At 37.1% G+C, this 23,848-nt stretch overlaps 1 protein-coding gene across 1 annotated transcript in view; it reads left to right on the forward strand.

Annotated features, from left to right (window-relative positions):
- SYT1 (synaptotagmin 1) overlaps positions 1-23,848 on the forward strand; it is a 353,854-nt gene that overhangs the window by 124,589 nt on the left and 205,417 nt on the right. Inside the window, 1 exon segment of the mRNA XM_049792446.1 lies at positions 1,740-1,797. Within this exon segment, the coding sequence (XP_049648403.1) occupies positions 1,740-1,797 (58 nt within the window).

The raw sequence follows: 23,848 nt of genomic DNA on the forward strand, positions 1-23,848 counted from the left end.
AGGAGGTTGGGATTAGAGCTTTTAATTGAAACCTGTCTCTGAGTGTGTCTGAGTTTGAGATCCCTCAGTTTGGGAGGGCTTGAATGACAGGGAGAGGCAAAGTTTTGGTTGAACCTGTTCAAGAGGTATTTAAGTACAGTAGTTCAGATTAGGTCTGTCATGGCCTGTACCAGGACATTTTATACAGCTGATAAGGAGCACCAAGCAATGTGAGGCCTGCTAAGACTATTGTCACATGTATTACAAGCTCTGGGAAAGAAATTAGTTGATCACACAGCTGTGTTTTACACCAGCATCTGAATTATTCAAAACCCTTTGGAGTAAGGGTTTCATATCATTGTCCAGCTAGCTTTGCATTGTTCGAGTGCTCCACAGCTCCTCACTGATGTCTGGGATATAATGAAATAGGCTGTTAGATTGAAGAACTAATCCCTACAGTTCAAAAAAGTTTAAAACTTAGTAGCAACATAGTATCATATGCTTCAGGCTCATGGACTGTACAGAACTCGGCTCCAAACAGCCTTGTTGCCTAACAGGTTTTTTCAGTAGACTGCCATGCAGGTGAGTGGTATCTGGGATATCATAGGTATTGACAGAACTATACAGAAGGCAATATTAATTCTTTACTAAAAAAGAAAGGGAAAATTACATTTTTTTAATCACTTATGTTCTGAATCTTTTATTGAGTCATGAAAGATGGTAGCCCGGTTAATTTAGTGTGAGATGCTGGATGGAATCATGATTTGCCTTTTTTAAAGAAAGACCAGAGTAAGGGTTGATGTGGTATAGTTTGACAATTTTAGATAACAGCCGTATCATTTTCCTCTGATAAAGTTGATGTAAAATTAAAAATATATTTACCTATCTTGGTGACTGTGCATTTGGCTCCCTTTTTTAACTGCATAAAATTGGTCATCTTCGCCTGTAAGTGCCTTCACAGCTTGATCCTGCCTGCTCTTTCACATCAATGTTGCCCTTATTGCAACCCTTACTGCCCATCAGTCCCAATTTTCTCCCTTCCCTCAGGCAACCTTTAGTCATGAAAATTGTTAATGGTAAAAATCTGCAAAGCCAGTAGGCTGTGTTCCTTCAAATCCTGCCTTAAAACTCACCTCTGTTGTGATGCCTGTAAGCTGCCCAAGAAAGGCCAGGCAGCTGGTGTGCTGTGATCAGTGCTCATTATGCTAATTGTCTGCATGAAACAGTGGGAGTGAGGCATCAAACACCCCTCTGCAGCGGGTCCTACTCTCCTCCAGGAGCGGTGGGGGACGCTGTGGCTGTCGTTGGAGGTACACGTTGTTTCTTCCTTGACTCCTCAGTCTAACGGGGTAATCCAGCCAAGATGTAATAGAGCATGAGAATTTAATTTTGACCAAAGGATTGCCAGCCTCACAGGTGTGGAAGCCTGTTCACCTTTCCTGAATTGGGGAGAGCTGCAGGTGCCCAGATGCAATTCATATGCTCAGAATTTGGTATGAAGTTTCAAAAGAGATTTGTCCCCTGGGCCTGTGGGTTTCCCATCTCTGCTGCTATTGTAGTACTTAAAACTGGAAATGTTGCTTTTTAAGAAAAAGGAGCAATTTGAACTTTCTCTTCTGGATGCTTCACAAAAACCCAAGGCTTTAAATCTTGGAGTAAGCTAAAACTAAATAGGAAAATGGCAAACTTCTGTGGCACAAATGAAACTAGGTAATTAATTTTATGTAGATGGTAAATGCATGTATTTGTTTTTCTTACAGAAACGTGGAGTCCTGAATAGAGAGAAGAGAGTTAAGCACACAGTCTGTATTGTGAACAGTAAGTGACCAGATTACGTACTCGGAAGCTGAACACTATTTGTACTTCCTTTTTTTAGTTATTTTTTTATTTTTTCTTATTTGCAGCTCTTTTAACAAGTGTAAGAAATTAGTGCAGTGAGCATTTCTGCCTTTTATCCAACTCAGTTTCATTTCACAGGGGTAGACTTTTATTAATCCTGTAATCATTTTGGGTAAGAGGCCCAGTTAATCCACACAATGTGTCTTCATCACTGCCCATACTGAAAATATTGCCACCGCCTTCTCAGTAAAAGTGAATTGTAATAGTAGAAGGTACCAAGCTAAAAATAGTATTACACTAGCATTTGCTTACACCTCCAATTTTGCAGAAAAATACTTAGATTTATCAGCGTAGTCAGATCCCGTTGAGTCGGGACATGAGTAAGAGAGTTTTATGGGTTTGTGTTAACCACTTAATCACTGACTAATTGTTCTGAACTGTGGTCAGAGCTGTGTTGTTCACTGCACAGTATGACCAATCACAATGTATGGCTGCACTGGCCTTTGATAACTACAGCTTTATAAAACATCAAGTAATTAAGACTACTCACTGAGACAAGAAAATGAGCCATGGTTGTCTTGTGAATTATATTATTGATGTTGTCCTTTGAAAAAAATCTCAGGCTGCTGGTGAAGTACCAGTCATGATACAGTAGAGAACAGGCACTGCTTTTATTGCAATCCTAACTAATATGCCCTGGGAAATGTAGCTGGTTATATGGGTGTACTGCATTACTGCGTATTAAAAGGTGGCAATACCCTTTGAGAACCAAAGTGGGTGAATGTGTGTTAAGGCATTTCTATTAACAGTTCCTCTATGCTAGGTGCTAATAGAGCCTGCCTTTTTGTGGTAGAAGATTGTGGACAGTAAGTAATGTACAGAGAATATGTGTTCTTCAGCACCATTCTGCTTATAGAATATACATTTGAGAGTATATCATGCAGTAGAATTGAAGGAATTTTATTGTTATATATGAAATCTCTATTCATTTAGCCAAACTGGCATGTAAAATAGACTAGTTTTGGATAGAAATAAATGTTGAATGTTTTTTGGCAAGCAGTAAAAATAAAACTCTTTGGTGGAAAAGAATATGTATAAACTTCAACAGCCAAAAAATGCCCAGTATCTCTCTGGGCAACCAAGTTCAGTGATGGGTTTTAACATAACGTTTAATCACACAACATGAAAGGAAACGTGTGACACTTCACTGAAGCTGAGGGCGACATAATGCTTGTTTGAAAATCTGTATAGTTATTTATACAATGTACTAAACTGTGCTACCAGTAGGCATTTTTTAGACATATAACGAATCATACATATGTTCCAGAAGATCATTAGAAAAAAAATTGGTTTTAAAAAAACTTATCAAAACTCTTATCTTTTTTATCTATTCCTCTTAAATTTCTGTTGCTGCTTCTGTCAGTCATACTTTCCTTCCATTTTCTCTTCTTTCCCACCATGACTCTTGTGGTTATATTCCCTATGTGCTATCACACCTCTGTTCACCCTTTATCTTTCCAGTCTTTTCCCTACACAGCTAATCTGCTCCAACTTCATAGTTTCTCCTCACATCTCCCACACAGGGTCATCTCCTCTTCCTCTTGGCAGATCTGCATTGCAGAATGTTCCTGATCTTTGGCAAATTTTGAGCTTGCTATTTCTAGTGTCAAATAGATACTCTGCAGACCAAGAACATTATTGATATTGTCAGGTAATAATGCACAAAACATTGCCATATACCTATATCAAAGGAATTTGCAAAGGGTTGCAACATAGCGTAATATGGGTCAGCTCTTGCAATTTTTATTTGACATGCAGAAAGATGTGGTGAAACTTTTGGGAGTTGTTATTTAACACATGGAATACCTTCAACCAAATCAATTATGTGTTTCCCCCAGATCTTAAGTTTTGGCAGCAGGTGACTGATAGTTACATGCATAAATATTAGCAATTCCAAGCAATTTGTATAATTCAACTGATGTACGTATACAAAAAATCCAGGAGTTGTTATAGACCTGTTTGTAGAAATAAAATTTCCCTACTGCAGATACTTGAAGGTTTTCTCCTCGCTTGTATTCCTGTGTCAAGAGGCCAGAACTCACAAGCAGCTGTTTCAGAATAGCATGGATTTATTTGTGTATAGTGAGAAAAAATTAATCAACTATTATTGATACTCCGTCACATACAAATTCCCTCTCTCCTGCTGGCAGAATAGGTTGACAGAACCTTTTCATAGTATCCATCAGTTAATTTTATCAGTCATGGTATTATGATTATAAACTACAAATGATCTAACAATGATATATAATTACAGAAATGAAACTGTACAATGGGTATTTAACATTTGTAATGTGTAATTTATTTAACGCTCTCTTTGGAATATACATGGGAAATTAGAATAATAAAACAGAAATAAAATTACATTTATCTCTCATCCATCATCAGTGAGGAGCAATGTTACCAGCTTGATCAGGCTATACATTCAGCCATGTAGGGAAGTCCCTGTATGCTACCTTTGGGCATGCTTAAAACACCCTTGTGAACTGTATGTTGTTCATATGGTAAGCAACAAGTCATTCTTCTGACACTGGTATTGATAAACTGTGGATCTTTTTTTAAAAATACTTTTTTTTCCTCAACCTGAATTAAAACCTAAAATTTAAAATATCAAGTGCTGAGAGGCAAAAATATTGGATTCCAGATATAGGAAGAAGATAAAATTAATATTGTTCTTATTAAGAAAAGGATAAAATAAAAGTTGTAATATATGCTATACTTTGTGGGGGTTTGTCTTTGTTTTAAATGCAAGGGCCTTTGTCATTTGGCTTTGATATGGCAAAAGATCGCAGTCGTCCTTTGTGGATGAGGGAAAAAATCTTGCAATATGTGTTCCAGAAAAGGTGTCCATTATCCTCACATAGTCAGCAGCAATCAAATTTCATCTGCCACATACTTTGGTTTATAATTGACATCTTTGGTGGTTGCTAGTTAATAACAATTTTTTTCATTATTCATGTTTAATAAAGGCAAGTTCAGGTAATATGACATAAATTAGGAGACTGCACAAATGAAGTGCTATATACAGGAGGAGGATGGCCAAACCATGCTCTGCTGCGAGCAGATGAGAGGAGGCTTGCCCTGCTGAAAATTATTGTACAGGCAATTTGACTCCATTATATGTAGAACTAAATTCATGTTAGACTTACTGTTAGCTCATGAGCACACAATGTTATTGTTGTATACCTTAATACCTATTTTGAAAACTACCATGTTTTATATTTTACCATTTACCATATTATATCTAGAGGTATGTAATGTACCAGAGATGAAGTAGCTAAATGAAGTGTTCCTTGGTTTTGGAAGGGTCAGTTTTGTAAAAGTTGAATTTATGAGCCTTCAAAAAGAAATGAGCCTGTGGTTTCTGAATGTTCTCTACTAATCACAATAATCTTCCCCTACATTACAATTTCAATCTTTCATTGCAATATAGTAATCTAGAAGCAGCATGGAAGTGCCCTCATTCCCTGTGCTCCCAGGTTTTGTCATTGCCTATTAAAATTCATGTGCATATACTGCAGGCTTGGATAAAATAGTTCATTTGAGTGTTCACACTACCTGAATTCTTTAATGAGGTCTTCCCCTAAATTAGTGTCACTCTTTTATTTTTCTTTTTTTTTTTTTCCTTTTTTTTTCCAATCCTCCCACAGTAGAACTATAAACTTCTGGTAAATTATATAGTAACATTTGCATAGTGTAAAGGTTTTTTATTTTGTCTCTATTTTGGTTATCATCTTAAGACTATTCAGAGTAGTATATTCTCTGTGACTCATATGCTTACAAAATTCTGTGCCTCAAGACCTCATTTTTCTTTTTTTTTATCCATCTTGTATTACAGACACAACATTGCATTTTTTAATGTGAGATCTCTGACACGGATTTAGATTCTGTACTGCTTTGAGGTATGCTAGTTATGCAACCTAATTTTGCAAAATGGCTCTGTGTTTGTACTTCCCTGGGGCTTCAGTTTAGTTGTCATCTATCATTTTAGCACCGTGATTGATTACTCTCTACTATTTAATTTATCTGCTGCAGCTTCTCAGCTTTTTCTTCAATTGGTAAACACATACTTTTCTAGAAACATTTTCAAATGATGTGTTTTCCAAGTGCCCCAGAAGTCATGTTATCTTATTTTTCTCAGCTAGGAATTTAGCCATGTAAGCAATTCAATGGTTTAAATAAACTATTGGCTGATATTTTGCTACTGCTTGGAAGTTTTCCACTGGAAATCTGTGTTGTACTTTCCATTTTTCAATGTTATTTTATATATTGTCCTGGTTTCAGCTGGGATAGAGTTAACTGTCTTCCTAGTAGCTGGTACAGTGCTGTGTTTTGAGTTCAGCATGCGAAGAATGTTGATAACACTGATGTTTTCAGTTGTTGCTCAGTAGTGTTTAGACTATAGTCAAGGATTTTTCAGCTTCTCATGCCCAGCCAGGGCACAAGAAGTTGGCACAGGACACAACCAAGGCACCTGACCCAAACTGGCCAACGGTGTATTCCATACCATGGCACATCACATCTAGTTTGGGACCTGGGAGGTGGGGGCAGGGAATCGCCACTCGGGGACTAGCTGGGTGTCGGTCGGCAGGTGGTGAGCTATTGCCCTGCGCATCATTTGTATGTTCCAATCCTTTTCTTACTACTGTTGTCAGTTTATTAGTGTTATCAGTATCATTAATAGTTTCTTCTTTTCTGTTCTATTAAACCGTTCTTATCTCAACCCAGGAGTTTTACTTTTTTTTCCCCCGATTTCCTCCCCCATCCCACTGGATGGGGGGGAGTGAGTGAGCGGCTGCGTGGTGCTTAGTTGCTGGCTGGGGTTAAACCATGACATGTATTTATTCTGAAATGCAAGTGCACTTACCAACTGCTTCTTTGTCCACCAAAACCCAGTAAAATAAATGAGAACCTTTTTTAAGTGTAGGAGCCAAATGCATGGACTGATGCTGCTGCAATAGACTTCAACCACCTTTGCACATTAGGTTTCAAAAGCAAAATATTTATTAGCTTAATTTGCTCATTGGAATGTCACAAGCCAGCTTCACTCAGTAGGGTTACCATGTGCTTGTTTTCTTGTCTTGTATACTATGTTCCTGTACTGTAATTTGTTATTTTTAAACATTACATTGAATATCAACTTGGCTATGATTTTAAATCAGGCTCTTTCAGAGCAACATGAAGTTTTCATTTGAAAAAGGTTTTTTTTTTGCATTAAGTCATGTTGTGTATACACATGGCAGCAGTTTTACACAATTACTGAGGCAACTTCCAAGAAGCTACTATAATGAACTCCTCCTATGATCCACATATCAAAGAAGTTTTAACGTCAATTCTTTTTTCTTCTGCAGTTTTTATTACAGCTCTATGTTATCTGTGTTTTTTGAATGGGGAGGTTGATACTTTGTTTTGATTTTTTTTTACTCTTTAGCTACTGACTGTATTTAATACTTGTGATTAAAAGCTCTCCATAAGAAGAATTATACTGTGTCATCATAATACAGCTTTGCTGACGCTAGTAACTGCTATTGTAGTCCTGTCTCTAAATACAATCAAACAAAATGTGTTGACATCTGCAGTGTTGCGTGCTTTTTGGGGGCGGTTTGTTGTTCTTTTTTTGTGAGAGCGTGCTTTAATCAGTACTTACCTTTTGTTTTTAATTCTTAATCTCTTTGCACAATCCTCTTTTAAAGACTACCAGGTTAGCTTTGGATATGTATCTTAGTAATTCCTGGTAGGTGAATTCCAGCCCACATTTCATTAGAGAATTGGAGATAGCCTGTTCTGTCACTGTTCTTGTAGTGACTTACACTTTAATTAGGAACTAAAAGTCTAGACTTCTTGTCAACTCTGATATTTTGCATTTATGGTCCATGAAGGTTAACTCAAAAATTAACTAATATGATACAAGTGATTACACACAGGTTAAGGTGACTCCCTGGTATGGAGTTGGTGATAGCTAAGGAACATTATTTGGCAGTTTTGGATCCTCTCCAAGTATGCGTTTGTTCTTCAATGATTTTTCTTCGTTTACTTCTTTGAAAGTTTGGCACTATAAATCTTGTTTTGAAGACATATAGCCATCATAAACATCACATTTTGACAGCTCTTCTTGTATGAATGAAACTCGTTCAAAATAAGTTCATTCAGAAATGAGAAAAGATGCATCTTATACCTGTTCACAGTCCTATCTTTAACTTACTAGTATATTGACATTTATCTCTGAAAATGCAAAGAAAATAGGAAATTCAGTTAATCACTTTACTATGTAACCAAAAATGTTTTGCAAAGCCATTACCAAAGATAGCACATAAAAATATATTTTATGATGTTAATCTGCTGGGTTTATATTGATATCTAAACTGAGCAAAAATGGGCACTGTAAAATTTTTCTTGCAATAAATAATTTTGAAAATACAAAAGTAAAAATTAAGTATATTTGGAAAAACATGATTCCTTGGATTAGGATTTTTGGGCGGGGGCGATATACTTTAGAACAGCTAGAAATGAGCAGTGATTAGGAGTGCTCTGGAATATATCAAATATATTAGCTGTGTGTCTGTAGTGTGCTTCTGCTGCTATACCTTCAGTTTTGTACTGCAAGCTAAAGAGGCAAGACGTGGTTTTGCTGTGAGCGGAGCTTTAAAGCAATGTTGATTGATGTATTTCATACTTGAGACTCTTGTAGCTATGCTAACAAATGCAACAACAGTGATTTGAGCTGAAAGCAAAAGTTTTTGAACGTGGTGGTCATAAAGCACATAATATATAGGCAATGTTTCCAGTCTCACCAATTAAAAAGCTTTAGGTAAGCCATTAAAGATATTATTCTGTTTTTCCCATTAGCTGTGTATTTGGGAGTTTTTCTCATTACTGCCTGATTTCCATGACTGCTTCAGTCCCTCCAAAATCTCAAGGTTTAGAAGTGTATTTTATTATTGAAAGGTGAGATTTTCATGCAGTCACATGGATCCAGGAGCTGGAGCTTCCAAAGATAACTCCCAAACATTTATTGCAAAGTCTGGCAATACTGTGTAAAATGCATGATAGCCTGGAGGTCTCTGCTAGTACTGTACAGCAGTACACTTTGATCTTTCACATAATAGGTCTCCCAATACCTTTTCATTTCTAACAGAAATAGTGCCCAGGCTGCTTTTATACTATAAGCCTATTTCACTCATTCTTGTAAGTTGTGATGCCAAGTGAGAACATTGTTTTAGGAAGAAGGATAAGAAAAAAGGAGTAAGATGTCATTTAGACTGTGAAACCTTAACCATTTTTGATGGGATTTTGCTTTTAGAAGCGTGTCTCAGTGTTTGAATCTTTAGTTTAAATGAAATGCTTAACACCAACAGAGTTTATTTAAAGATCTAATTTTACTTCAGGGATAATAATTTTAATAAATTTAAACCACATTAAATCATTAGTTAATAAACTACTAGCTATTAAACTGTTAATAGTTTATCCTGCAGATAACAGTGGTTTGTCTATTTGCAGCCTCGGTGTATGGAGCTATGACCTATTGGTGCAGACACTCCAGCTGCACTGTGGAAAACTAGTCCATGTCCCAATCCTTGTGGACTTTTTCCATATCCATGTAAAAAGAATGAAAGAATTTGAAACTTTTAAAGACTGTTTCCTCCAGAAGTAACAATTGTTATTTATATTAATAATCTCCTGAGTAGGCTCATTATGTTAAATCACAGCTAGAATTCTACTTAGACTAATTGCCTTTGAAGCAGAACCAGTGATTTTAAGCATATGGAAAGCAGTGTGATGCTATCCAACCCCATCATGGATCATATACAATGGCTTTCACAGCTTTCTGGCATTCACGAGAGTGTGACAGCTGTACTTACCTATTCGTATGTGGGCTGTCCTTTGTGTCTGGTCAATGGCGAGATTTCATTTCCTCCAGTCTCTTTGTCGCAGTACTAGTAGGGATCACATCGTTAAGCTCTATCCTGAAGTGGAGGGAAGCATTTCTTGTACTTGGTCAAGCATTTTTGGTGTGATTGTTAGAAGTTCTTTTTTCATTAATGTGTATCTTGTGTCACATTTTCACTGTGCTATTCCAAAATGAACTTCAATTAACAAACATTACTTTTAATTAATTTGGGGATCCTTCTTCCTGTTAAATTTTGCTTCACAGCTTGAGGAGTGCGTATGTAGACACCTCCTCCCTTCCCCCCCCCCGCCCCAGAAAAAGAAAAAAAAAAGGAAACAAAAAATTAAAAAATAGAGGGAAAAAAAGGAAAATGCGTAGAAGAAATCCAAGGATTTCTGAAATTTTCCAAGGATATGTTAGTGGACATAAGCACCTTACTTAAACCCTCTTGAGTAGCTTTCCTTTTAAAAATGGATATGGTGGTACATAACAACTTTTCCTGGGGTTTTGGAATTCACTCCTGTCGTGAAATTGATAGTATTGTTGCTGGCATGAAAAAAATGAGCTGATACAATCCCAGTCTTGCAGAGACCTTGAAGAACTACAGAACTGTGTACTGCTATTACTTAATCATTATTCTTTCAGACTAAGAGACTGTTCTGAATATTGATTTGTCCAGCAGTGCATACTTCTTAGAAGGTGCCAGTGTGTTGGTCTGTTTGATAAATGTGTTCATTACTACCTAATTATTTTTGATGTTTGTTAAAAGAAACTGAGATTACATCTGTTGTCAAGTTACTATGGGTTTTAAAAAAAAAAAAAATTGGCTTACTTGGTGTTTCCTAATCTTGAAAATACCTATATAAGACTGTGAACAAATCCTATGAACATCGGAGTTTCTTGTTGCCTATTTTGCCAATATAAACACTCCCTGCCTCTCCTATACATTCTCCTGGGAAAAAACATCAGACTTTACAAGCCTGAATAATGAGATGGGGATAGGGAAGAGGAAAGCTCAGGTATAATTATCCTAATCTGCTACATATTACTGTGACATCTAGCCCCATATTGTTTCTGATTCTCCTTTCTCTGTTTATTTTTTGTTTCTATTCCCATGTTTCTCCCTTTGCTACTGTCTTATTGGCAGCTCTACCTAAACCTTAGTTTCCCTTGTAGAGCTACCTTAACCATACTCCTCTGTAAGAGATTCCCTCATTCCCCAGTGTCACCTAATTTGTTTTGTTGTAGTTTCCATAGTCTCTGATGTTCTTCATAGCAGTGCTTTCAAAAGGATAACAATGGGGATAAAATTCACATCTGCTGGAGTGCTGTAACTAGGTTGTAACTGACCTTGCAAAGAGGTACTCAAGCTGGGATGGTACCCATTTATGTGATCAGCAATGTATCTAGACACAGAGAAAGTACTTGTTTTTATATGTACCTTCCTTCCTCCCCATGCCCAGGTATCTTACTGTCATATTATAGAACAGCGAGGGAATGGGTGGTGTGTACCTATTCCCTCTGTAAGTGTTTGTTTCCTTGACATAAGCTCAGAGCTCTTTGGGCATCTCTTTATCCCACTCAGCAAACTGTCTTTGTAGCTTTGCTTCTACTTTTTCTTCCTTTTATATGTACTATGGGGATGGGGCTATAAGGTTGCATTGCTTCAGATAGAACTCACTAAATTTTCTGACAGATGATACATGAATGCATTATCTCTGTGCCTTTTTGTTGGTTGTTAAACCCTTAGCTTTAACATATAGTGCTTTCTCCAAATTATCTGCCTATAGCACGCTATGTCTGATCTGTTTTAAGAGCTTCTGTTTTCTGCTGATTAGATGTTTTACAAAGAGCTCCAAAAAACTCCCATGTTTGTGCTTCTTCCTTTTCTTCTTGCATGCGTGTGTGCTCTCTCACTTTTGCTCTCTGTGTCTCTGTTGCTTTTTTGGTCTGTTTTGCTGGAACATTATGTCCTCAGTTGTCAAATATCTTCCTCTCAGCTGAAATTCCAATGCTGAATTGAAAGAAATCAACCAGAAGCTCTGGAAAATGATTCATTTTTACAGTGAAACTGAATTTTATGAGTCTTAAATGAAGAAAAGTGTATTATTAAAAATACAGTATTAGGCTTGTGAAAAGGAATCTCTAAGATTTAGCATATAAACCCAGAAATGTTATGATAAAACTATGAAACCTTGAGGGGTTATTTAAATGATCCACTTGTTTCTACAGACTAAATAAAGCTCTGTTTTATTAATCCTAATTGTCCTTTTATTCGTTGCAATATAATGTATCAGGTTTACGGCGTCTCTTCAACATTAGCTTCCCAGGAGCAATGCCACCAAAGTGCGACTATCAGTCAGCTGAGTGATACAGATACAATGCCGAAAATAAATATGGATGATTAAGCAAGTTGTTACTTTTCAGAAACAGCATATCCATTTCTGTGCAGTATCAATAGGAGATTTTAAAAAATGTGTACGGGGTTCAATAAACTGTTGAACAATCTGTGTTTACCGACTAATAAACTGGTTTTGTGAGTTAATGATATGTGGGTTTTTCCTCCCTGGTTGTTTTGGCATATTTTTTTTCTGTTTATTTATGCTTGATATTGGTGTTATGCATCTTACTATGCATGTTCTTTACATTTAGTGTTGTATTGTGTGTTTCTTTATTGCATTCGGCTGTGCAGGTGGCTAGTAAGTATTTGTTAGTGTCTATATTGTCTAACCTTCTGAGCCTTGAAACATGAGACCTTGAAAATACCTTCAAGAATTTTTCTTGGTCATCATATGTGCCAGGATACCCTGTATTTTAAGAAAGTTGGCTTTCCATTTCTCAGTCACCACTCTAAGATGGGCAGTTGCCAAAGCTGTCACATCCAGAGCAGGAAGTCAGATAACATGTTGTAGTCTACTTGTGTTTAGTTGTGCACTCTTCTCCCGCTTACGCCATTTGTCTTTATGCCTGGTTGTGGAAACTCAGTGTTTTCTCTAGTGCTTACAGTGAATAATACTTGCCATCAGGACAAGCAATCAGGTTCACCTCCAGGTTACAGTAATGTTACTTTTTAAACTAGCAGCTGAGTGTTACTGATGGAGAGCCCATTAGATGGCCCTTCCTGAGAGACTGAGCCTATCCGATTCAAAGCACCATGTGATGCCTTTGAAATATAATTACTAAAATGCCACACATTAATTCCAGTAGAGTTGTCAAAATACACAGGTAAATTTTTAGCTTTTCAATTAAAGATGCATATCTGAGGTAACCTAGCAAAAGGAGTTTGCCTAATTAACTGCCTGTAGTTCACCATTCTGTCAGTTGCTGGCGATTAGTAAATATTTGGTTTCTTTAAGCCTGATTTCTGTAGGTGGGTGATTTAGATATTTATAATTATGGAAGAAGAGATCAGTTAATTTCCATGTCTTTTACCATGATACTTACTTGGACTTTCCAGGTCACAGTGCAGCTTAAACAAAAATATTGAAGGAGTACAGAGCAGTTCACACATGGATATGGGAAACTTTGAATTTTGTCCCAAGATTATGTTTTAGCTACTGACTGAGAATCAAAAAAATTACCTTTCCATACAAAATAGTTAAATTCTGTAGTCTTCTGCAAGTGACACTTGAAAAGGTGTGGTTTTATTTTGTAAACTTATGACTGTGTTTTTAAAAGTCTATTTACTGTAGGGCATGTTCATGGTCTCTTGAAACTTCCGTACATAAAAGGGAGTGAATAATGATCTTTTATAGAATTGGGAATAGTATGTAATAGCCCTATATCAAAAGTCACTATATAGTGCAGTTGTTTTCTGGACTGTGTATAATTGTCCCAATTTCAGTGGGGGTAACAGTCATTGTGAAAATGATCAATTCTTACTGCCTACACTGTTATTTTCTGTTCCACAATAAAAGTTAAATTCATTCTTTCTACTTAAATTAATATTTTATGTCAAAGCTTGAGGAACAAAGAAAGGGCTTTGGGGGGGGGGAAGAGATAAAGTTTATATGTATAATAGAAAGCTGCACTGAAAAAATGCCAGTTTCTATGGTTACTTGCAAATAATTATGCAGTTTTAAAAACACAAAACTTTTTTTGCAGTCTTACTTCCAGGCAGATAAGTGTCCAGCAGTTAGTTATAATTAGCTATGTAAGAAGTAAATTAACAGCCTTGATCTTTGAAATTCATCTTAGCCTACATATTTTACACCTGTGCATACTGCGTTTTTATTGGCTTCACTAAGATTAGATTTCCAGGTTAGGCAATTCCATCTGACTTGAATAATCTTATCAGGTCACTATCATAGTATATTCTTACCTCCACAAGCTTTATGGTAGGTGATGAAAGCCTTTAGAGAAACAGTTATCGTTTTCTAAAACAGCACCTATTTTACATTTAAGAGTTTTGCTCTTTTCTCTTAGGGCCTTTTTTTATTGTATACCTAATTATATTAAAACCATTCTGATCATGGAAATCACAATGATGAAAATACAGCCTGCCGTGAAGGTTGGTCATAAGAGACCGCTGTTCTTTTGTGCTTCATTAATAACAAATGTAACTTTATCTTATTAATAATAGTAGTAATACAATTATTATCTTTGTAATACCATACTAGCATGAAAAATGAACAGATTAGATTCAACTGCCCAGGTTTTTCTAAATTAAACAAAACTCTGCTACTGTTTTGTTTGCATAGCTGCCCTACGCTGCCTGCCTTGGAACTGCACAGTACATGTCATTGCAGAATTAGGGAAGCGCAACAGATAGCTTAAAACTTAATGTTGATCACAATTCTGAACTTCTAAACTGGAAAGATTTCGATGCTTCTGTATGAAGCATTTTCAGACAGTTCTTTCTGTTCAGATATGTGTGAATTTTTTCATGTTTGTGTCATTATTTTTATGATTTGTCAGAAATAGGCATAACAAGGTATGTCTTTTCTTATCAGTCCTCCTGGTTTCCTGTTTGTCTTTCTTGCATTTTTTCAGCAAGGCATTTGGGTATTGGAACAATAAATCACTATTTTTGTAATTAATACCTGTGATAAAATATTCTATTTAAGCATTTTATGTAATTTTATTTTTAAAGTATGATAAGCACAGAGATCTGGAATACAGTAATTCTTCACATAGCACTTTGATTATTTTATTTTCTGATTCAAATTCTTAGTATTCAACTTTACCATGAGTTGTGATGTTTTTAGGATGTGGATAAACTGTAAAACAATGAGGATGAAGATATACTACTTGGTCACAATACTTGTTCCTCATTGAGAGGGGAGCTGGTACCAGCAGGTATCTCCAGCAAAGGAAGCAAGAGAAACAATTTGATTGAAACTGTAGAATAGCATAATCATTCTGGTTGGAAGGGACCTTGAGAGGTCTCCCAGCCTGGCCTCCTGCTCAGAACAGGATCAGCACTTGAGTTTAGACCAGGTTGCTCAGCACTTTCTCCAGGCAAATCTTGAAAACCTCTAAGGGTGGAGTTTCTGCAGCCTCTCTGGGCAACCTGTACCAATGCTTAATTGTCCTTCTGTGGAAATGGTTTTCCTCACATTCAGTTAGAACTTCCAAGTTTCAATTTATGATCATTGTCTCCTGTTCTCCCACAGAGTACTTCATGTACAAATAAAAATCATTGTGATCCATAAATACAACTTAAATTAGTATTACATGCAATAAGAATAACAACATAGGCATGTCATATTTTGACCTGAATTTATATGCAAAATGTATAAATTGAAGTGTGTAATGTATAACATTAAAAACAGCTTTTAAGACAGAATCCAGAAATTTTCTCAATATAAAACTTTCAAGAATGATAATTTTAAATTTTCCTTATTTAATTTTCAAATCTCTTTTTTTTTTTTTCTTTTTTTTAGGGAAGTTTTTTCAAGGTCAATATAATTTCACAAACACATGCTTTTTTCCTTTCCAGTGGAAGAGTTCCCTCACTAAAATGTGCACAAACAGATTCTCAGAAAGATGCTCTTCTTACAGCTTCTCAGAGCTGCTGCTTTATGAGAGCACAACATCTGGACTGTGTTATGAAAAATATATTTGGAATTGCCATTCAAGCAAAATGAAGGTTCTTTATCATCAATAGATCCTTTATCAGTCTGGAAAGCTTCCATTCTGAAACACTGGAAAAACAGGTGTAAAGCGTGTCTGGATTTTAGTCATATTAATGAACTTGAAAGGGGATTATAAGCTTTGCTATCTTGTCAGCTCTTCAAGTAGGGGATAATAAAAGTGACCACACAGCTATGTAGAGTCAGTTCCAGGGGGGAATGTGTCATCCTTTCTCTGTCGAAAGTCATCAGTCTTCTTATGTTTTTGTTACTAGAAGTAGCTAGATTCTTAATAAGACTTAAATACAAAAAGCTGGATAAGGCAGCTTCCTTTAAAAAAAAAAATAAATTCACTTTCCATATTCTGCCTTTGTTTTTCTACATCATTCTGCTCCTCTTCACACCAAATTTCCATTAAGGAATCTTTTTATCCCCTTTTAAGTATTCACTTAATGGTCTCCCATTTTTCCTTTAATTTACTTTCATCCTACTTCTATGCTCAGTATTTTCTCCTTCCATCCTGTCTTGGTTCCAGTTTCTTCCCCTTCTCCAGTCACATTTCAGCTAAAACCTGAGCATAGGGGCTTACCCATTTTGCCCCTAAAGATGTTGAGAGCTTTTGTTTCTGAGCAGAAGAGCGAGCTTGCAGACTTCCACAGTCCTGACTCAGAAAAATCTTGTTGGCTGGAAGGCTGGAACAACCAGACCCAGTTTGGGTATATGAAATTCCATGATACACTACAATGGGCAACAGAACTGTACTGCAGAATCCTCTGTGCATTGATTGACAGCTACTTGTCAAACCTAAGGCTGAAATGAAATTCAGCTTGCCACCTCAGTTCCTTTGTAAATGCTACTGCATGTTTAAAGCACAGGCTTTGTTCAGCTAACCAGTGGCTCTATTGTAAATGCTCGTTGTCCATTCTGTATGTAATTTGTTCCTGGTTTTGCCTTGGAAAGAAGAGTATCTCACTGGTTGGTTTCCCTTAGGTTTTTCAATGGAGTGTAACTCTTGCTTCTTTGCATCTATCAGGAAAGCCCAAGCAAGGTGGAAACTGTCTTTTTCAACTACTACTTCAACACAAGTCAAGGCATTCAAAATTTGCAGACTAAGGCCAGTTCAGTTTCAAAAGACTCTTGAAGAAATGGAATATTCTTTGATTAAGTGTCCATGATTTGATTTGGAGTTGTTTGGATTGAAATCATACTTGGAGCAATTAAATGTTTAAAATGAGCTAATCGGTTACAAATCAGTACATTTTTAATGGCTTGAAAAACCTAGCCTTCAGCTTATTATTCATGTGTCTGAATAAATGAAATAATAATCTGATGCAATGACTGCAGCAGGTGAGAAAACACATGAAACAGTCTTCAAAAAAATCTGAATACATGATTTCAGTATTGTCTAAAAATAATGCAAGTGAATCCTGTGCTATCATAATAGCACACATAATAAACAAATCCTGTGCTTATTTAATTATGAATTAGTGCTATTCTTCATATATGACTAGCAACAAAGTAGGACGGAAGGTTAGTGAACATAAAATGAGTATGAAAAGGCCACCAGTACAGGTAAGAAACTAATATTTTTCCAAAATACTCTTTGTGTTGCTGGATTTTTAAATATCTATCCTGAATTCTGCAGTGATATTAGAAACAGAAGACCCTGCGCCTGGGTCTAACATGTCATAACAGACTGCATTATCAAGTAATGTTCTATAGATGATTCAAAGTGTTATCATAAATAATGCTTTCATCATATTATAATGTTTCATTATTCATTATGTATCCAACAAGTATTCAATTAAAAGGACAATGGTGTTTTTAACATAGGAAGCAAAACACATTTTCAGTCCTGTGCAAAAAAAATTCAGTGTTCAGATACTTATCCTTGGAAAAAGATTAAATTTGGATTGTCGTCGTGGTTGTCAACCAAACGTACTCTTCTTTCCCACTGAGATATGTTCATATAAAATTGTGGCTGAAGTGTGTGTGTGTGTGGGGGGGGGAGAGACAGGGAGAGGAGTTACTGCACATTTATTTTTCTGTTTATGAGAATATGTATGTGTATATTAAATTATGCATATGTTTCTTTACATTTGTGGATATTGATATGTGTAGGTTCATGTCCATAAGAATGAATGCTTTCTCTCTTTTTGACATTAAAACTCCAAAATAATAAGCCATATCTATGCAGTGGTGACAATACTAAAAGAAGAAGCAGTTCTTAATATTTAATGGCCACAAGCCAAAGTCTGGAATGGAAATAATTTATCATGAAAAAGCTTCCAACAAATTTTTCATGTATTTTTCATACAGTTAATTCAATCTCATCATAATGTAGTATAACTGTAGATACCCTCACACATGGCTAGACTAAAAACTACAGTTGTTAAATGAAATATTGGAAAATAGGAATTGCTAGTAATAAACAAGCCTTTCCATTGGCTTCAGCAGATGCAATTTAGTTGCATGATCGTATCCTAAAGTAACTGAGGCAGAGGATTCCAGAATATAAGCAAAATGCAGACTGCTCAGGCAAACAGTGGATATGTAGACTTCTCTTTCATCCTTGTTGTTTAGTGTGATATTTTCATGTGCTATTCACATCTTTCTCTGAAGATGGGATTATTACTTTTTTCTGTGGGCTTTTCTGTGATGCTTAACATTATTATCTAGTAAAGGTAATAGCACAGTACTTGGAGACTAAGAATCTTGCAGCACCCATGTGAAAAAAGGAAGAAGTTTTAGTTCCATTTTATAAATGGGTCAGGCACTTAATACACAGGAGCGTCCATTCATTTTGTGTGTCCAGTGAGCACAAGACCTTTAGCATCTTGATTCTTTCAGAATGCTACATTTTTTGTAGCATATAATGCATTAAAAGCCTCCTTTGGAGTGACTTAAAACTGGAAGGAGGCAAGACACACTGTTAGCAGATTTCACAGTTACTTGTGGAGAGCAGAAGAGTACTGAGGAACTGCGTTCAAAGCCAGATACTGGTGAGGGAGTACTTCTCTATGGCATTGCTCTTTCCTTCTATTTCCACAACAGCTGATGCTTTTCTCTGGATTTCTTCTACCTATAATAGTTCTTGTCTTCTCCACACCCGGAGTCTTCACTGAACTCTTCATGCAAACTTGCCACGTGTGTGTGTTCTCTTCTGGTCTCTATCTGCCTGTCTGCTCCTTTGTGCTTCTGTCCCAGTCTCTTCGTGCCTTCTGTCTCTTCTCTCCCTTCTCTGGCTCACCGTCCTCCCTGGGCTGTTGGGCTGACCACGTCCATTCTCACAGCCTCCAGTTTCCATCCCTTCTCCCTATCCAGTGTTGGTCCCAGGGCATACAAACATATACACTCTGACCAGCCAGCCCCTTAGAAGGGGATTCTTCATCTATTCCTTTCTTTCTGACTGAAAGCCAATCAAGTCTTTGTCTTTCATGCTTTTTTCATACTGTCTGGTTGCCTGTAAGGTTTCATATAGGAAAAAAGGTCCTTGTATTCTGAGTTCCTGTATGTAGCACTGTGGCAATATTTCTAAAATTCTCCCCTGCTCTACAGCAGAAATCCTTGGTCCTTCCAGTTCTTAGCTGGAACAAGTTGATTGCAGATGGAAATTTGATGATAGGGATGTGGCTGCTGATCTTTAGTCTTTACTGCAAATAGACAAACTGAGGATTTTTGTTTTCTGAAGGCTCATTGATTAGATGGATTTAGACACTTCACAGAAATCAACACATTTCCAGTGCCAGGGTGAACCTTGTGCCAGACTGGAAACAGGTGGGAAAGTAAAACTTCTTTTTGAAAGATTTGTGAGATTCCGCCCCCCCCCCCCCCCCCCCCCCCCCCCGTATTATATTTTTAATCAATTTGAGGAAGATATGCAGTGCAGGAATTTCAATGGACAACAGATTTGGCACAGTAAATAGACTCACATAATCAGAAGTACTGACAGCTCTTAAGAAACGGCCTGAGGTTGTTGCCTATCACATTGTGTTTAAAATAGTTTCTTGTCTGTTTCTCCATATGACAAAATTCATAAACCGTGGATTGAAGATAGACATCTTTTACAGTAAACTGCTGAATTTACTTCTTTATTAAAATCAGTTTATAAATCATACTCATTAAGCTGGAGGATAAAACAAGAAAAAATTCAATTATAGGATCTAATAGAGCATTGTGTTGAGATTTAAATGACTGCCATGAAAGGATAAATGAAGTATTTGTTAGACTTCCAGTAAGTGACAGTTTACTTCTATTGAAGAGCTAAGCCTATTTTCATAAACTCATTTAATATTGTGCCATCTTCCTTTCTCAAGAAATCTGGTTAGTACATGTTTACAGCAAGCTGTTTTGCTGTTTTGATTGTCAGAACCTTGGAAAATATCAAGGTCAAAAACAGAATTGCAAATTAATGCAAAAATACATTTAATATACTGATAGATGATCTACTCAAATGTTCCTATTTTTACACTTTTAATTTTTTAATTGTAAAAAGGGGGAGTGAATTTAATGAGCTGAAAATGATAGCTTAGCATTATTAGTTAGAGTTGGAACACTTTGGTGACATGCAGGTTTGCTCACAGAACTCTGCCAATATAATTCAGTTCAGGACTGGAAAAAAAATTACCAAACAAACTAATGTTTAACACTCCTAGTCCAGTATTGGCTCAACAGACGATACCGTTCACTGAACATCATAGGAGTATTGTAGGAAAGGAAGAGAACAAGTGAATAGTAATTTAACATAGGTCATAACACTGACTAGTGGGTATTTTGATAAGACCGAAGTTAGAAATTTTTTTTCAAATGGTAGATACTAGGTCTAACAACTGTCTTTATCCTACAAAAAACCCTTCTTTTTCCTCTTCATTTTCCAAATCACCTCTTGAAAATTCGACATTCTGTAGAAGTGTGTCATAGAAGACACTGTGTTGACTTCTTACACATTCAGTGTATTTTAAGGCATCTTTTGGCTAAGAATGTCTTTTGTATTGAGGTATGTTGCGAAATGGTGTGGTTTGGATTGCTTAAAGAATCGCTGTCAAGGGTATTAGGAAAAATGTTTTAATAGGAATAATATAATAGCGTGAGTTCACAGAATTCAATGGCAAGGTTCGCTCTGTTACTTAATACATGGATAAAACTTACACAGGAAAATTAAGTTAGAGTCAAACTAAAATTATGTATACAGAAACCATCGATGCAAAAGGTTAAGACAGAAACATACAAAGGAAGATTGGGTTACAATTGATTTATCATGATTGGTACAGAGATTGGGAATGTAAAAAGGTAGGGGAGACCCTCCCGTTGAGTCATAATGTTCAGAGAAGACACCTTTGCTTTCTAAACTCCTGGTGGAGTCTAGGTGCGGCTGGATCAACTCTAGTCCCAGACTTGGTCAACAGTTTATATCTAAAGGGATTATGAGTCTAATAGCAGCCGGAGATCATTCACAGTTGTTTGCGTCCATGTCTGCGAGTTTCTCTCCTTTCCATATTTGAAGATACAAATCAAATAAAATGTGCAGTTAATTATTTGGTGTCTCAAGGAGATCTTCTTATGGTGTCTTTCTATATAAAAATTGTAAATTATGAATCTATGATAGTAACAAGCTATTTTCCTTTGTTAATTTTTAAACATAAAACCACAATATTAATTAGAAAGTAACTTCAAACATGTCTTCTACAGTGGCAATTGTGTTGAAGGCTTGGACAATATGATGTCAAAGGAGGTGTATAAGTAAATGTAAACAGACGTAGCTTGGGACTGATTTAGCAAAAATTCTTTTTGGAACGTACTGACTTAAGTCCTTCCAGCAGTACAAAGGCTGGATGTAGGATAGTGGGAAGTGACAAAACTGCTGATCCACGTATTACAGAACAGTGGGAGGTTAGAAGTTAAGAGACTCGATATCAGACTTTGAACAAAGCTGACAACATTTTGCTCCTTGTATTAGCCCCTGCTGCTCTCTTTTGTACTCTAATTCCTGGAGGGAAAAAAAATAATGTTGTGAGCTGTTTGACTTGTCAAAAGAATTGTCATAAATGGAAACCTACAACTCTGGTTTAGCAATTTGCCATGGTGATCTTCGATCATCTTTGATTATGGGTGCTCTAACTAAGGAAGATGAACAGCTCCACAAAAATCCAAACAGTTAATCAGTGCAGCGCTTTCATTTTCACCTCATCTTTTCATTTAAACCGTATATCCCGTTTGCCATATGTGACAGTGAAGCTGGGAGGGAGGACTGTGTGAGAGCGTCCTCGTAATGACTGTCTGAAAGTACGGACTGTCCCCAGCCAGCAGACAGAATGAGGCTGGGCTGTCAGTCAGGATACAATTTTAAGTTAGAAGCAGGATAATTGCAGACAAAATGGAGAACAAAATCACTTGGGCACAGGTTAGATGTCTTTTTCTGCTTCCCCCCCCCTGAAAAAACCACATGATTTCAGTTTCCGGACACAGCTTGTAGTCTCATCCCTCTCCTTCTCTCCTTCCTGCTACTCCCTTCTCCCACACAGCCGTTCATGCCATTTCAATAGGGGATGATGCACAACAGAAATAGTCTTATCCTGCCATGAACTTAAACAACTGTAGAGGACACACCTAGTCAGTCTGTGCTTCACTGTAGCTGGACGAATTTTACCGAAAGACCTGTCTCCAGAAATACTGTGAGCCTCTGGCCTCTGTCATCAGCCAGCGTAGTCAGCAAAACCCCAAAGGTAATTCTTTTGGACTGTTTCTCGTCTTGGTTAAGCCGGTTAGATCTCGAGGGAAGAAGTTAGGCCCAAATTTCTGCAGTCCCGCTTCTCATGCAGGATTCAGCCTTCCTAGAATGAGAGCTCCACTTGCATGAAAATGATGCAATCTAAGTGAGTGTTAAATTTTTGTGATTTTGTAATAGTATTAACAACCTGATGCCATTTTGATAATAAGTAAATATAATTAATTTTAAGTTCCCAGGGGCAATTTGAAAGGATACAGTGTGGTGGCTTAATGCTGATTATTAGTTATTAGAACACAGGTTTGAAGGGGCCACATATAGTACAACGCTGTTTTGTGTCCATGCGTGAAGGAGCGAAGATGAGCAGGAAGGAAGAGGGAGATCAAATCTGAAATATAGCTGAGCCCTCTTTAGCTCCACATGTATTAACCAGATCTAGCACAAGAGGAGAGGTTTCTTTCAGCCTGGTTGCATTTGGGAGCCACCATTACTCTCCAGAGTTGCAGGATGGGAGCAGCAGAATAGGATTCCCAGGGAGGTGGAACAGAAGAGTTGGGAAGAAGCTGTATTGTGGTCTGTCACTACATCGATAAAAAAGGTTTGCTCTTTTCTCTCTCGTCCCTCACCCTTCAGGAGGACACTAGCTACTGCTGAGGCGAGAAAGGGCAACAGAGAACAGAGGTGAGAAAGGATTGATTTACAGGATATTTAGAAATAAGTTGTACTTTCTGAACAGTGAGAGCCTCAAATGCTGCATGAACTTGGTGGGTCATGGTGGGCTGCGTGGTGGAACAGTTTACACCAGATACAGGCTTTTGAATCCTCTACTTTTCCAGCTGAATGGTTAGTTACTTAAGCATTGCCATTGGTTTCAGTTGTCAGGGTCATGAAAAGCTGCATGTGAGCTGCATGTGAATTCTTGGAGCTTGACTGCTATTTAAGTCTGGGCTATTGAAAGCTAAAGCTCAAGCCAGAGGGCTCCCATGCCATGCCTGGCGCTGCATGGCAGTGCTCCTGTGCAGTTGAAGAAAGGCTTGTGAGTGTTGAGACTTTCCCAGGCTATGATTGTGGAGGTGAGACTAAAGACGGGTAAAGATTCTGGAAAGAAATCATCGGTACTGAAAACAGTTTAAGTCTGTCTCTCTTTGATTTGCTCTGAAGTGGTATAGGAGAGCTTATACATCGTTGTTTCTAAAGTTCACCCATTTTTTCTCAAAGGACCTCAGAAGCTTCTGCAGCTCTTTGTTGATGTGCTGGTTCAGAAGGAGCTCAGTCTCTGCCCAGAGC

The sequence above is a fragment of the Accipiter gentilis genome, chromosome 34, assembly GCF_929443795.1.
Source record: "Accipiter gentilis chromosome 34, bAccGen1.1, whole genome shotgun sequence".
NCBI lineage: Eukaryota > Metazoa > Chordata > Aves > Accipitriformes > Accipitridae > Astur > Astur gentilis.